The 15,885-nt window shown below is 41.1% G+C and overlaps 2 protein-coding genes and 2 long non-coding RNA genes across 4 annotated transcripts in view; 1 reads left to right on the forward strand and 3 right to left on the reverse strand.

The window, feature by feature from the left end:
- LOC116218600 (rho GTPase-activating protein 27-like) overlaps positions 1-42 on the forward strand; it is a 9,461-nt gene extending 9,419 nt beyond the window's left edge. Inside the window, exon 4 of the mRNA XM_031560689.2 lies at positions 4-42. Within this exon, the coding sequence (XP_031416549.1) occupies positions 4-42 (39 nt within the window). The remainder of the gene's footprint in view (positions 1-3) is intronic.
- A 485-nt stretch (positions 43-527) lies between these two features.
- LOC116218841 lies at positions 528-1,505 on the reverse strand. The gene is made up of 3 exons (XR_004163049.1): positions 1,416-1,505; positions 1,126-1,203; positions 528-647 (listed from the first exon to the last, which is right to left on the reverse strand). It is a non-coding gene; the product is annotated as an uncharacterized LOC116218841 (long non-coding RNA).
- A 7,168-nt stretch (positions 1,506-8,673) lies between these two features.
- Positions 8,674-9,979, reverse strand: LOC116218842. The gene is made up of 4 exons (XR_004163050.2): positions 9,862-9,979; positions 9,513-9,662; positions 9,222-9,299; positions 8,674-8,808 (listed from the first exon to the last, which is right to left on the reverse strand). It is a non-coding gene; the product is annotated as an uncharacterized LOC116218842 (long non-coding RNA).
- Positions 9,980-13,834: 3,855 nt separating this feature from the next.
- LOC116218601 (interferon a3-like) lies at positions 13,835-15,579 on the reverse strand. The gene is made up of 5 exons (XM_031560690.1): positions 15,358-15,579; positions 15,157-15,231; positions 14,843-14,992; positions 14,092-14,130; positions 13,835-13,882 (listed from the first exon to the last, which is right to left on the reverse strand). The coding sequence occupies exons 1-5, from the start codon at positions 15,481-15,483 to the stop codon at positions 13,835-13,837; spliced, it is 438 nt and encodes a 145-aa protein (XP_031416550.1). The 5' UTR covers positions 15,484-15,579.
- Between the last annotated feature and the right edge of the window lie 306 nt (positions 15,580-15,885).

The raw sequence follows: 15,885 nt of genomic DNA on the forward strand, positions 1-15,885 counted from the left end.
CAGAAATATTTGGGCCCCAAATCTGCACAACGTTACCAGTAGGTGCTAGTGCTTAGACCGAGTACTGTATCACAAACACATTTACTGTAAAAACAAGGGCACAAACATCTAATACTTTACTAAAGTACATTTTAAGAAAAACGTAGAACACAACAATTAACCAGAAACAATGCTTTTATTGAAATACAAAAAGGATATCTGTGTCAATCAATGTGTGCTGTTACAGTGTACAATAAATATATGCATTAATAAATAAATCACAATATAACAAATAAAATAAATGTAACATTATTATAAAATAAATAACACATTTCACAGAGCATCATTAGTCTGATATTAAAAACTGAATTTTAAAAAAATAAGTTAAACTTTGTTCGTCAAAAATAAATATTTTTTAACACCTGATGAATGTAAACTTGACCATCTCGTATGTAAAAGCAAAAGCTCTTACAATTTATTGCAGAATCATTTTAGGCTAAAAAGCTCTGAATATATTATTAGTCCTAACGTGTCTCAGTAACGGTTTCCCACCGCTGTGGTAAGCCTGGGTGTTTAGACTACAGGCGTGTGCTGGCCAAAAGGTCGACCCACTTCAGATGCTTGTGCACCTCCTTCCTGATCAGCTCCCAAGCCTGGGCCTCGTCCTCCTGAAATCAGAAATCACACGATTCACATTCAATACAGACTCAGTCTGAGAGGGAGAAAGAGTGTGCGAGTGAGTAAGTGTGGGTGTGTGTGAGAGAGAGAGGAGGGGGGGGGGAGAGTGTGTGGTGTGTGTGTGTGTGTGTGTGTGAGAGAGAGAGAGAGAGAGGGAGAGAGAGAGAAAGAGAGAGAGTGTGTGTGTGTGAGAGAGAGAGTGTGTGTGTGTGTGAGAGAGAGAGAGAAAGAGAGAGTATGTGTGTGAGAGAGAGAGAGTGTGTGTGTGTGTGAGAGAGAGAGACAGAGAGAGAGAAAGAGAAAGAGAGAGTGTGTGTGTTTGTGTGTGTGCGTGTGTGTTTGAGAGAGAGAGAGATTGTGTGTGTGTGTGTGTGTGTGTGTGTGTGTGTGTGTGTGTGTGTGTGTGTGTGTGTGTGTACGCGTGTGGCTATTCGCTTGTATAATAGACAACCACAATAATCAACTCACCATTTTCCCCAGTGTTTCATTTCTCAGCTTCTTGAAGTACAGGTTCAGTCTCTTGCTCTTCTTCATCTTAGACACGACCTGCAGTGGGCGCAGTAGAGTTCATGAACACGTCAGTCTGTCATTCATTAGTGTTGACAGTTGTTTACAGTTTACAACACAATTAACCAGTACTTGACCTGGATAGACACATTCTAGTGTACAATCAGTACAATAACATTGGTGTTTAGCATAGCATAGTACAGATGCTCATGACAGCCTACAGAGCGTCTAGGTTATTTAGTTGCACTCACACATGACTCAGTGCCCTCCAGTTGTGTGTTCAGGGTGCTCATGAAGTCCTTCATCTTCTTCTCGTCCCAGGCCACCGTGACCAGATCCTCCTCCAGGAGCTGGGGACACCTCGTCCAGGACCTGGATATGAACCAGGTGAGCCTTTTGGGCTGAGGGGAGATACAGCAGGCGTCAGGAGATCAGTGACAACCATAGATATACGTACATCATAGATCATAGTTTAATAAAAGTGCCAATTTCCCATTTTCATGAATGATAGGCTTCTTCTTTTACATTAAGCCTCTGAGTGTTTATGTATTTAATGTTTGTTTGTTTGTTTGTTTATTGCTTTGGTTAATAGGTTCTTACCTGTGACTTCCTTGCAAGTTTGTACAACTCCTCAGGAAAATGGGACTCCTACGCTGTCATCAACTATCTTTTCACCCCTGAAGAATTATAGAATTTAAATAAACATTAGATTTTTAAATGTGTGAATTTACTATTAGTAAAATCACAACAAATTCTACTGAATATCAGATGATTGGAAATGATCTTCAAAATACACTTACCATCTCTTCAGCAAAGGTCAGACATGTCCTGCTATACTGCTGAATTTATGCTGCGTCCAAGGACAGCCTTGGGTCAGATGCAGAATAAGCACCAAAAAAGTACACACACTTAAGATTGCTTTCATTCTGATGTTCTTATGGAAGCTTTGCTAAAAATTCAAACGACACAACTGCGCACGGCTGTATCAATATCTCAGGTTTGTGTTCTACTGTGTTGTACTGCCATGGTCTGCATTAGTGTTCAGAATTTATACTTAGTGTACCGAATTCAAAACTTACCTATGGAAAGCCTCAACAACCCATTTCACTTTTCAGCTCCGGCGGCCGCACCTTTGCGGGCAGGTAAGGTGCTCCCTGCACGGTGTTCCCCTGATGCGCGGTCTTTGCAACGTCAAAACGTGTTCGCCTTGAACCACATGTGGCGCCAACCAAACGTGGAAATTGTAATTGGGAAATAATATTAAATGATGTCAGATACATTGGGAAATAAAATAGCTATTTGAATTTGGATGAATTTGAATTGTATTTTGATATAAAAAATATCAGACCTAAGCTATTGACTGAATGTTTGCTTAGCCAAACGCAAATGCGAGTTCAAGTTGATGATAAACATATTTCGACCAATTTACAAATATTTATTGACAGGTAGCCTCCATTACAGTTAAGTCATCTATGAGCAATAAACTAATTAGCCAAAAATTATTTGTGTGAATATGTCTATAGCCTGTGTAAACTGCTGTCTTAAATGAAAGTAATGGTGTAACAAGTGGATTTACTATTTAAAGGCTTAGCCAAGGAGAGGTTCTTTACAATTTGACTTTTTAATTCAATGCTGATTTGATCATTCATAAAAGACTTGAGGTTAAAGGGGGGGCGCATCCAGAACTCGTCAGAAAAGCCACAGATTTTGCGAAAGCGCAGGCCTTCTCAAGAACTGGTTAACTGATGACGAATAGCGTGTGGACTTTCGATTGCCTGCAATATAAATACAGTAGTGTACGTCTACAGTAGAGGCAGGACTTCCTTTTCAAAACAAAAGGGAATAGAAATTGAAAGTAAAATTGCGTGGTCAATCCGGATGATGCGGATGGAATCTCCGCCCTTTTTCATTTAGGCTACGGCAATATGATTAGGTCATACGTTATTTCAATGATAACAGTAACAATAAATACATTGTTGTTCTTGCTATCATCACTAGAATCAGAATCAGGTTTTATTGGCCCAAGTAAGTTTGCACAAACAAGGAATTTGACTCTCAGTGTACTTACACAGAATTATATGTCGTGTGTGATGTGTTTTTTATGAGGGATGTCTTGTGTATATGTATAACTTGTGATTGGATGTTTGGGAGTGTGACTTTGTGGGCTATGTGCCTTTGGACAATGGGGATGAAATGTGGGGTAATATGAACTGTTTAATATCCAGCACGGGGTCCGTGCTTTCTGCTGCCCTGTTGTTTTACCCCATCATGGCCAGGCATTCCGCTGATTGCCGTTCGAAGATCAGCTAATAAAACACGGCTGCAAGCATTCAGTGAGGTTGTGTGGCCGCGGCACAGATTGGCTGAGCCATAATTGAGGCGAAAATAAGAGGACTTAAAGCGGCGAGATGCGGGAGACCGGGGAGAGTATTTCACCACCGAGCCAAGGCCAAGGCCAAGGGCTAGGGCTGCGTGATCCACGGCTGCTATCTTCCTCACTGCTATCTTCCTCACTGCTGCATACTGGTCCAACGCCGACTGCAATGTCCGAGTCCCGAAGGAGTGCGAGCCGAGTGGACCCCGACCGAACGAACATTCTTTTCTGTGTGTCTGAGTGCTAGCACGCCTGCCCAGACAGGTGATAGCGTTGAGGTGGGCTAGATGGGAGTTACTGTGTAGGCCAGGTAGTTGTGGAGAACTACACAAGCCTTGACCACATCCCCAGCCTTGTCTGGCAGGAACTCAATTGCCCTGCCAAGAATCCTCCAACGTGCCGCCATGATGCCAAAGGCATTTTTCAAGAGGCGGTAATTGAAAATTCTCTTCTCCCTGCTCAGATTTGTCCCTGATAATACAACAACAAAAAATACATGCAGAGTGTTACTGAATAGAACATGGCTGCACCACCATTACAAATAAGATACTACGTTCTTGTCAAATTTCTATGCAACTTGCAATGCAATTCATTATTATGGTTTTGGGACATACCTGGAAATGGATGCATGACGTTGTTGTGCAGGGGAAAGGCAGCATCAGCAACTATCGTGCGGGGCATCGGTCCTGAAATGCCGATGGCGGCAGGTTCAGCTTGTTCAGCCTTGCAAGACCTCGGCCAAATGGCCGGACAACGTGCAGGATGCCAGTTTGTAGCTTGCCCCTACAGCCTGTTGGCTTCCACCAGAGGCTAAAAGTCGTAGCACCACAGCGAGTCTCTGGGCGGCATCAACCGGCATGCTGTGTGTGCCCTGGTGCTTTATGTGTGATTCCACACGAAGAAGGTCGTCGTATCTTCCAGCCAACATACGGAAATACGCAAAGTGCATCTCTTCGTCAACATCCCTCAGAGGTCGAACAAGAGATATATTCTTCTCGTGGCTAGTGGCAGCTGGGAGGAGGTAATAAAAAGTACCCTAAATCGGCCTCGGTCGGCATCGGTCCTGGTCCTGGGAAGAAAGGCCGATGGCGGCAGGTTCAGCTTGTTGTCGAGCAGCTGTGACCCAAATGTGCTCTTCTTAAAACCGCCACCGTCGCTCTGCCGTCCATACCCTCCGACGTCCACCATGGTGAAGCGATACCTAGCATCGCATGCTGCCATCAGGACAATGGCGCGAGCACCTTTTATAATTAAAGAAGTCACTCCCGGCATGAGGCGGTGCCTTGATGCTGACATGCTTCCCGACGAGGCTTCCAACGCAGTTTGGGAAGTTCCAGAGCCGCTCCAAAAATCCGCTCCTATCGCTGTCCACTGGCTGGTGGAGGGGCAGGGTAGGTAGTCTGGCTGTAGAGCTGTCCACAACGCCTTGCAGACCTCGGCCACAATGCCGGACACCGTGTTGTATCTAAACTAGCTATATCGTATCGTCTCGTCACATGATCAAATAGAGACTTGACATTGGACAACAACATACATATTACCCAGCAATCTTCATTGCAAATCTGAATATGACAAAAATACCAAAGAAAATAAGAACGTATTCATTTCATTGCATCGTTTTTTTTATAGTTTCTATAGTGTATGTAAGATAAGCATATCATTTTGGCATAGATTGCTACTATTTTTCCCACAAATATTACCTACCATGATGCCTTTGATGCCATGATGCATATATAGCATTAGACACTCTCTATTATGTAATGCTACGTGCCTCCAAGACCCATGGGCCCAGGTGCGACTGCACCTGCTGTACCCCCTATAGTTTCGTGTCTGGCTAGTGACAGCTGGGAGGAGGTAAATAAACAATCGACAACTTCTACACACAAAGACGTCATGGGGTAGGTTGCTCTAAGCTCGTCTTCGACAAAAAACTGTTGCGCCACCTACTGTTCTGGCAGTGAATTGTTTTCAGCGCCCACAGCCTTCGGAGAACCATAGACGAAAAAGAGTCAATCGTATCCGTCCGTAGCCGTCCGCCCGCTCATCCGTAACGGAGTCGGAGTACCCTAAATCGGCTTTTATTGGTAGGTGCTTAGTGGTCCTTATGTGCACGTGTGAAGACAGAAGTGCTGTGTGCTATTCGTGTGTAGCCTACCTGTGTTATTGAGTGTCTATACTATTCACCTAATCTAGTGTGTGGGTTAGAGTTTGATGCCCGGTGTGCCCTTTGCTGTGTGCCCTTTTTCTGTGTGCTTTTACCCTTATTTGTAAAGACCTTAGCCGTACTGTGTGACCGCCTGTGGCCCTCATCCTAAGCTGATTGGGAATCAAGGGTATTTTATGAATTGTAATAAAAGTGTTATTATTTTCTAAACCAAAAAACTCCTGTCTGTTGTGTGTCCTGGGATTCCTTGCTTAAATTGGGTTCGCTCATCAGGTTCGGCAACATATACAACACAAACAGTGCAATGGTCTAAGAAGTATATACGAGAGAATGGCTTTATACAGGAGCAGTGAATTGTAACACAACAAATAGTGCAAGAAGTGCAGGGATAAATATTAGACAGTAAGAGTATGATGGTTATACAGTAAGGGTTGGATGTATATTGTATTTGAGAATAAAATAAATAAATATGATTGTGGGAGTTATTGTACAGTGGTTATTATATTGATCCAGGGTTATTGCACAGTGCCACGGTGGCGTTAGCTGTTCAGTAGTGAGACGGCGAGGGGGAAGAAACTGTGCAGTCATTAGTGCGGAGGGAGAAGAGCAGTGGAGAGAGCACGCATCCCTGAGGTGCACCAGTGCTGACTGACCGGGGTGCTGGATGTGATTTCACCCAGCCTCACCTGCTGCTTCCTGTCTATCAGGAAGTTTGTGATCCACTGCCAGGTGGAGGCGGGCACAGTGAGCTGGCTGAGTTTGGTGAGGAGGACTCACCATCACCACCATTATTGGAGCACTACATATTTTGAGGCATATAAATATAGCCCTAGCCTAATGAATACAGCAGCACTTGGGACAATTGGTGACGTTTTTAAGCTTGTTTAGGCTACTTGACCAGCTTTGCATGAAATAACAAAGTTGATTTTCTCTTAGCAGCGATAGCATACTTTCAGGCCTACCACTAGAGGCTAGGTCAGCATGCTACCTGAAGCCTGCATGGCTACACTGATTGGGTGACTAGAGGCCTGGGTCAGCATGTTGCCTGAAGCCTGGCTACACTGATTGGAAATGGTGTAATGACATAAGAACAGACCATTGAATAGATCCTAATTTCATTACATTTTATGTGTATGATATGTATGTAAGCCCTTGCTCCGGATATGCCATTGTGTGTGTTTGTGTATGTGTACACTCATTTATCAAAACCATATTTTGTTACCATATGAAACTCACCGTTCTGTAATTCTGTTTGTACCAAGTTACACACTGCTGCTGCAAACTTAAAACACTTGTAGCAATTCTACTTCTCAGTGATTACACAGAGAAACTGCAAATATACAATAAATTCACCAACACTACACAAGACCAATGCTGCAGACTGATGCAAATATTATTTATTTCTCTCCATATACCCAAATCAGTCAACATGGAGAATCACAACAAAAACATGTCCCCAGTTTTCATGCTACTACAGTAGTGTGCATAACACTGTAAGCCCAGCAAATATCAGACAAACCTAAAATGATGTATCCAGTACAGGTTACAATTCCAGTAAAAAAAAGAGAAAAAAAATCAGAAAAAAAATGAAAATACAGTAAAGATTAAAGTTGTTTCATTTGACCTGATGTCTTTTTAGGATGTGTGACATTATTGAAAATGTCATGGTCACCGATAATGTTGGCTTGAATTTCTCTGAGCCTGATAGCATTATTGGCCAAAACCATGTTTATGATCTCTCTCTCTCTCTTGTTCTGACGTGAATATGGGCCCCCGTCCTCCTTTCAAGTTTATTTGATACATTTGGTCCTCTTCTTCTTTGAGCACGTTTTCCTCCTGCTTCAGGTCTTCCTCTTCCTCTACCTCCACCTCGACCTCAGCCTCTGCCTCTTCCTCCTTCTCCTCCTCTGCGGATTCCCCCTCTGACCCTCACCCTTCTTCTTCTGACTCCTTTCATTTTGGTTGAAGACAGATTAACTCACCTGCTGCATTTCTATAGTGCTTAAACCTGTTTGGTGTGTCTAAAATTAAGCAACCATGTGTTTGCGCACTTGATAGCTGAGTTTAACCATTGGCTCATAGGTGTGGTAATCTGACAGTCAGTTCTTTGGAATTGCAAGGAAGTGACATCTTGATATACTTCTGTGTCTAGTGTATACAAGTGTGTTTAGTGTTTTGCAAATCACTATGTGTATTGTTTCGCAAAAAGTGTGATGTTGACATGTGCTTATAGTGGTGCAAATATGGGCCGATGTTTTGTTCCTTGAGTGAAGGTTTTGCTAATTGTGTAATACTTTTGATTTTAGTGTTTTCCAATCGTGAAAAACTGAAAGAGTTTTTTATTACTATTATGTAATTTGAGGTTCATTGTTAATTTTGCTTTTACATAATTGAGGTACTGTGTTCTATATTTTCTACAACAGAATTGACCAAGTGTGTATGCAACTCAATGTGATCAACAGCATTGACCAAGTGTGTATGCAACTAAATGTGATTTCCAGAAATATTTGGGCCCCAAATCTGCACAACGTTACCAGTAGTTGCTAGTGCTTAGACTGAGTACTGTATCACAAACACATTTACTGTAAATACGAGGGTACAAACATCTAATACTTTACTAAAGTACATTTTAAGAAAAATGTAGAACACAACAATTTAACCCTCAAGCAATGCTTTTATTGAAATACAAAAAGGAATATTTGTGTTGTTACAGTATACAATAAATATATGCATTAATAAATAAAATATAAATATATAAATAAATAACACATTTCACAGAACATCATTAGTCTGATATTACAAACTGAATTTTTAAAAAATAAGTTAAACTTTGTTCGTAAAAAATAAATAATTCTAACACCTGATAAATGTAAACTTGACCATCTCATATGTAAAAGCAAAAGCTCTTACAATTTATTGCAGAATCATTTTAGGCTAAAAAGCTCTGAATATATTATTAGTCCTAACGTGTCTTCAGTACGGTTTCCCACCGCTGTGGTAAGCCTGGGTGTTTAGACTACAGGCGTGTGCTGGCCAAAAGGTCGACCCACTTCAGATGCTTGTGCACCTCCTTCCTGATCAGCTCCCATGCCTGGGCCTCGTCCTCCTGAAATCAGAAATCACACGATTCACATTCAATACAGACAGTCTAAGAGAGAGAGTGTGTGTGTGTTTGTGTGTGTGTGTGTGTGTGTGTGAGAGTGAGACAGAGAGAAAGAGAGAGAAAGAGAGAGAGTGTGTGTGTGAGAGAGAGAGAGTGTGTGTGTGTGAGAGAGAGAGAGAGAAAGAGAGAGTATGTGTGTGAGAGAGAGAGAGTGTGTGTGTGTGAGAGAGAGAGAGACAGAGAGAGAGAAAGAGAAAGAGAGAGTGTGTGTGTTTGTGTGTGTGCGTGTGTGTTTGAGAGAGAGAGAGAGATTGTGTGTGTGCGTGTGTGTGTGTGTGTGTGTGTGTGTGTGTGTGTGTGTGTGTACGCGTGTGGCTATTCGCTTGTATAATAGACAACCACAATAATCAACTCACCATTTTCCCCAGTGTTTCATTTCTCAGCTTCTTGAAGTACAGGTTCAGTCTCTTGCTCTTCTTCATCTTAGACACGACCTGCAGGGGGCGCAGTAGAGTTCATGAACACGTCAGTCTGTCATTCATTAGTGTTGACAGTTGTTTACAGTTTACAACACAATTACCATTACTTGACCTGGATAGACACATTCTAGTGTACAATCAGTACAATAACCTTGGTGTTTAGCATAGCATAGTACAGATGCTCATGACGTAGCCTACAGAGCGTCTAGGTTGTTTAGTTGCACTCACACATGACTCAGTGCCCTCCAGTTGTGTGTCCAGGGTGCTCATGAAGTCCTTCATCTTCTTCTCGTCCCAGGCCACCGTGTCCAGATCCTCCTCCAGGAGCTGGGACACCTCGTCCAGGACCTGGGATATGAACCAGGTGAGCCTTTGGGGCTGAAGGGAGGACAGCAGGCGTCAGGAGATCAGTGACAACCATAGATATACTGTACATCATAGATCATAGAGTTTAATAAAAGTGCCAATTTCTCCATTTTCATGAATGATAGGCTACTTCGTCTACATCAAGCCTCTGAGTGTTTATGTATTTATTTGTTTGTTTGTTTGTTTATTGCTTTGGTTAATATGTTCTTACCTGTGACTTCCTTGCAAGTTTGTACAACTCCTCAGGAAAATGAACTCCCACGCTGACATCGACTATCTTTTCACCCTGTAGAATTATAGAATGATAATAATAAAAATTAGATTTTAAATGTGTGAATTTACTATTAGTAAAATCACAACAAATTCTACTGAATATCAGATGATTGAAAATGATCTTCAAAAATACACTTACCATCTCTTCCAGCAAAGTCAGACATTTCCTGCTATACTGCTGAAATTTATGCTGCGTCCAAGGACAGCCTTGGGTCAGATGCAGAATAAGCACCAAAAAAGTACACACACTTAAGATTGCCTTCATTCTGATGTTCTTATGGAAGCTTTGCTAAAAATTCAAACGACACAACTGCGCAGGACTGAATCAATAGCTCAGGTTGTGTTCTACTGTGTTGTACTGCCATGGTCTGCATTAGTGTCAGAATTTATACTCTATACCGAATTCAAAACTTACCTATGGAAAGCCTCAACAATCCATTTCACTTTCCAGCCACAGGTAACAGGTGAGGCGCTCCCTACACGGGCTTCCCCCAGCTTTGCAACGTCAAACGTCTTCGCCTTGAACCACATGTGGCGCAAAACAACGGTGGATAATGTAATAGTGAATAATCTTCATAAATGTCAGATACATTGGGAAATTAAACTGCTATTTGAATTGGGATGAATTCGAATTTTATTTGATATAAAAATATCAGACCTAAGCAATTGACTGAATGTTTGTTTAGCCAACGCAAATGCGAGTTCAAGTTGATGATAACATATTTCGACCAATGTATTGATATTTATTGACAGGTAGCCTCCATTACAATTTGAACTCATCTATGAGTAATAAACTAATTATCCAAATTATTTGTGTGAATATGTCTATAGTCTGTGTAAACTGCTCGTCTTAAATGAAAGTAAAGGTGTAACAAGTGGATTTGCTATTCAAAGTGTTAGCCAAGGATATGTTCTGTGCAATTTGACTCGTTAATTCAATGCTGACTTGATCATTCATAAAAGACTTGAGGTTGAAAGGGGGGGGGTGGGCGGCACAATTCAGAACTCGTCAGAAAAGGCACAGATTTGTGAAAGCGCACACCTACTCAAGAATTGGTTAACTGATGACGAATAGCGTGTGGACTTTCGATAGGCTGCAATATAATACCGTACGCCTACAGTAGAGGCAGGACTTCCTTTTCAAAACAAAAGGGAATAGAAATTGAAAGTAAAATTGCGTGTCTTCCGGATGATGCGGATGGAATCTCCGCCTTTTTCATTTAGGCTACGACAATATGATTAGGTCTACGTTATTTCAAAAATAACAGTAACAAAAAATACATTGTTGTTTTTTCTATCATCACCATCATTATTGGAGCACTACATATTTTGAGGCATATATATATATAGCCCTAGCTTAATGAATACAGCAGCACTTGGGACAATTGGTGAAGTTTCTAAGCTTGTTAAGGCTACTTGACCACACAAATAATTTCGATAATTAGTTTATTACTCATGGATGAGTTAAAATTGTATTGGAGGCTACCTGCCAATAAATATCCGTAAATTGGTCGAAATATGTTATCATCAACTTGAACTCACATTTGCGATGGCTAAACAAACATTCAGTCAATAGCTTAGGTACGATATTTTTTTTATATCAAATACAATTCTAAATCATCCAAATTCAAATAGCTATTTCATTTCCCAATGTATCCGACATTAATGAATATTATTCACCATTACATTATCCACGTTAAGGTGCGGCTGGAAATCAAATGGGGTTTTTGAGGCTTTTCATATAAGTTTTGAATTCGGCACATTCGGTACAAGTTCTGACACTAATGCAGAAATGTGAAAGTCAGAGTCAAGTGTTTAGTGTCACATGCACCAAATAGCTTCAGCGCAGCGACATTCTTATGATCTGGCAGGCAACATCTACGCAGTAGACGGCGTACAAGATAATAAATAAATAAATAACAATCGCAGTACAACACAGTAGAACACAACCTGATATATTGATACCGTCGTGCGAAGTTGTGTCGTTTACATTTTTAGCAAAGCTTCCAAAGAACATCAGAATGAAGGAAATCTTGAGTATGTGTACTTTTTTGGTGCTTATTCTGCATCTGACCCAAGGCTGTCCTTGGACGCAGCATACATTTCAGCAGTATAGCAGGAAATGTTTGACTTTGCTGGAAGAGATGGTAAGTATATTTTCAATCATCTGATATGCAGTAGAATTTGTTGTGATTTTTACTAATAGTAAATTCACACATTTAAAAACTAATGTTTATTTAAATTCTATATTCTACAGGATGAAAAGATAGTTTATGACAGCGTAGGAGTTCATTTTCCTCAGGAGTTGTACTTGCAAGGAAGTCACAGGTAAGAACATAACCAAAGCAATGAACAAACAAACAACAAAGCTAAATAACATATAAACACTCAGTTAGGGCTTAATGATAAAAGAAGTAGCCTATCCTGAATGCTGCTGTTCTCCCTCAGCCCAAAGGCTCACCTGGTTGCATATCCGCAGGTCCTGGATGAAGGTGTCCCAGCTCCTGGAGGAGGATCTGGACACGGTGGCCTGGGACGAGAAGAAGATGGAAGGACTTCAATGAGCACCCCTGGACACACAACTGGAGGGCACTGCAGTCATGTGTGAGTGAAACTAAATAACCTAGACGCTCTGTAGGCTATCGTCATGAGCATCTGTATATGCTATGCTAAACACCAATGTTATTGTACTGACTGAGTGTACACTAGAATGTGTCTATCCGGTCAAGTACTGGTAATTGGTGTCGTAACTGTACACAACTGTAACTGCGAGTTAAAGTTGATGATAGCGTATTTCGACCAATTTACAGATATTTTTTTTGCCAGGTAGCCTCCATTACAATTTTAACTCATCCATGAGTAATAAAGTAATTATCGAAATGATTTGTGTGAATATGTCTATAGTCTGTGTAAACTGCTGTCTTAAATAAAAGTAATGGTGTAACAAGTGGATTTGCTATTCATAGTCTTAGCCAAGGATAGGTTATGTGCAATTTGACTTGTTAATTCAATGCTGACTTGATCAATCGTAACTCTAAGGCGACATCTCATCATCATCAACACTTTACGAGTCGAACACTTTACGAAGTACACTGCAATATAGTGCACTGACATCTGTAATGCGTTCAGACTGACGAAAATGTGTGTTCAGACTGACGAAAATGTGCAAGCCTTTTACCCATAAATCTGTGCGCCAACTTCCCCTGGCCAACTGGACATTTTTAACAAAGATGGCGGACCAAAACTCAGCTGACGGCCGTGTTTTGTATGTAAATGTACATCTTTTTGGCGTTTTCTCGCTTAGATTTTTTTAAGTTACCGAGAAATAGACACTGTACTATCAGATAACACAGTTATTGTAACCAGCAATAATGGTTGAAGTGATTAGCGAGGCATCAGTCAGCCAACTTTCCAAACTGAAAAGCTGCCCAAAGGGCTCCTCCTCTTCCGCTACGTAGTCAAGATGGCGCCCGCTTAGGGCGAGTAGTGTCCATCGTTTTACACTGCATTTTTTTACCGTTTGCAGTGCGCCATCCTGGTACTTTCAGTGCCCTGAGTTCTGCTGGTTCTGTTAGTGTGAAAGTCAGTGCTCGAAGTGCACAAGTGTTCGGTAATAGACAGACAGAGTACTGTATCACAAACACATTTACTGTAAATACAAGGGCACACAAATCTAATACTTTACTAAAGTACATTTTAAGAAAAAGATAGAACACAACAATTAACCAGAAGCAATGCTTTTATTGAAATACAAAAAGTATATACGTGTCGATCATTTGTGTTGTTACAGTGTACAATAAATATATGCATTAATAAATAAAATATATAAATAAATAAATAAATAAATAAATGTAACATTATTATAACACATTTCACAGAACATCAATAGTCTGATATTACAAACTGAATTTTTAAAAATAAGTAAAACTTTGTTCGTAAAAATTAAATAATTCTAACACCTGATAAATGTAAACTTGACCATCTCATATGTAAAAGCAAAAGCTCTTACAATTTATTGCAGAATCATTTTAGGCTAAAAAGCTCTGAATATATTATTTCTTCTTCAGTAGGTCTTCAGTACGGTTTCCCACCGCTGTGGTAAGCCTGGGTGTTTAGACTACAGGCGTGTGCTGGCCAAAAGGTCGACCCACTTCAGATGCTTGTGCACCTCCTTCCTGATCAGCTCCCATGCCTGGGCCTCGTCCTCCTGAAATCAGAAATCACACGATTCACATTCAATACAGACAGTCTAAGAGAGAGAGAGAGAGTGTGTGTGTGAGTAAGTGTGGGTGTGTGTGTGAGAGAGAGAGAGGGGGGGGGTACAAGTGTGTGTGTGTGTGTGTGTGTGTGTGTGTGTGTGTGTGTGTGTGTGTGAGAGAGAGAGAGAGAGGAGAGAGAGAGAAAGAGTGTGTGTGTGTGTGTGTGAGATAGAGAGTGTGTGTGTGTGAGAGAGAGTATGGGTGTGTGTGTGTGTGTGTGTGAGAGAGAGAGAGAGAGAGAGAGAGAAAGAAAAGAGAGAGAGAGAGTGTGTGTGTGTGTGTGAGAGAGAGAGAGAGAGAGAGTGTGTGTGTGTGTGTGGGTGTACATGTGTGGCTATTGCTTGTATAATAGACAACCACAATAATCAACTCACATTTTCCCAGTGTTTCATTTCTCAGCTTCTTGAAATACAGGTCAGTCTCTTGCTCTTCTTCATCTTAGACACGACCTGCAGGGGGCGCAATAGAGTTCATGAACACGTCAGTCTGTCATTCATTAGTGTTGACAGTTGTTTACAGTTTACCACACAATTACCAGTACTTGACCTGGATAGACACATTCTAGTGTACACACAGTACAATAACAATGGTGTTTAGCATAGCATAGTACAGATGCTCATGACGTAGCCTAAAGAGCGTAGGTTATTTAGTTGCACTCACACATGACTCAGTGCCCTCCAGTTGTGTGTCTAGGGTGCTCATGAAGTCCTTCATCTTCTTCTCGTCCCAGGCCACCGTGTCCAGATCCTCCTCCAGGAGCTGGGACACCTCGTCCAGGACCTGGGATATGAACCAGGTGAGCCTTTGAGGCTGAGGGGAGAACAGCAGGCGTCAGGATATCAGAAACAACCATAGATAAAAGTGCCAATTTTTCTGAATGATAGGCTACTTCTTCTACATTAAGCCTCTGAGTGTTTGTGTATTTATTTATTTGTTTGTTTGTTTGTTTATTGCTTTAGTTAATATGTTCTTACCTGTGACTTCCTTGCAAGTTTGTACAACTCCTCAGGAAAATGAACTCCCACGCTCTCATCGACTATCTTTTCACCCTGTAGAATTATAGAATGATAATAATAAAAATTAGATTTTAAATGAGTGGATTTACTATTAGTAAAATCACAACAAATTCTACTGAATATCAGATGATTGAAAATGATCTTCAAAAATACACTTACCATCTCTTCCAGCAAAGTCAGACATTTCCTGCTATACTGCTGAAATTTATGCTGCGTCCAAGGACAGCCTTGGGTCAGATGCAGAATAAGCACCAAAAAAGTACACACACTTAAGATTGCCTTCATTCTGATGTTCTTATGGAAGCTTTGCTAAAAATTCAAACGACACAACTGCGCAGGACTGAATCAATAGCTCAGGTTGTGTTCTACTGTGTTGTACTGCCATGGTCTGCATTAGTGTCAGAATTTATACTCTATACCGAATTCAAAACTTACCTATGGAAAGCCTCAACAATCCATTTCACTTTCCAGCCACAGGTAACAGGTGAGGCGCTCCCTACACGGGCTTCCCCCAGCTTTGCAACGTCAAACGTCTTCGCCTGGAACCACATGTGGCGCAAAACAAAGGTGGATAATGTAATGGTCAATAATCTTTATTAATGTCAGATACATTGGGAAATTAAACTGCTATTTGAATTGGGATGAATTCGAATTTGATTTGATATAAAAATATCAGACCTAAGCAAT

The sequence above is a fragment of the Clupea harengus genome, chromosome 23 (genome assembly GCF_900700415.2).
Source record: "Clupea harengus chromosome 23, Ch_v2.0.2, whole genome shotgun sequence".
Classification (NCBI taxonomy): domain Eukaryota; kingdom Metazoa; phylum Chordata; class Actinopteri; order Clupeiformes; family Clupeidae; genus Clupea; species Clupea harengus.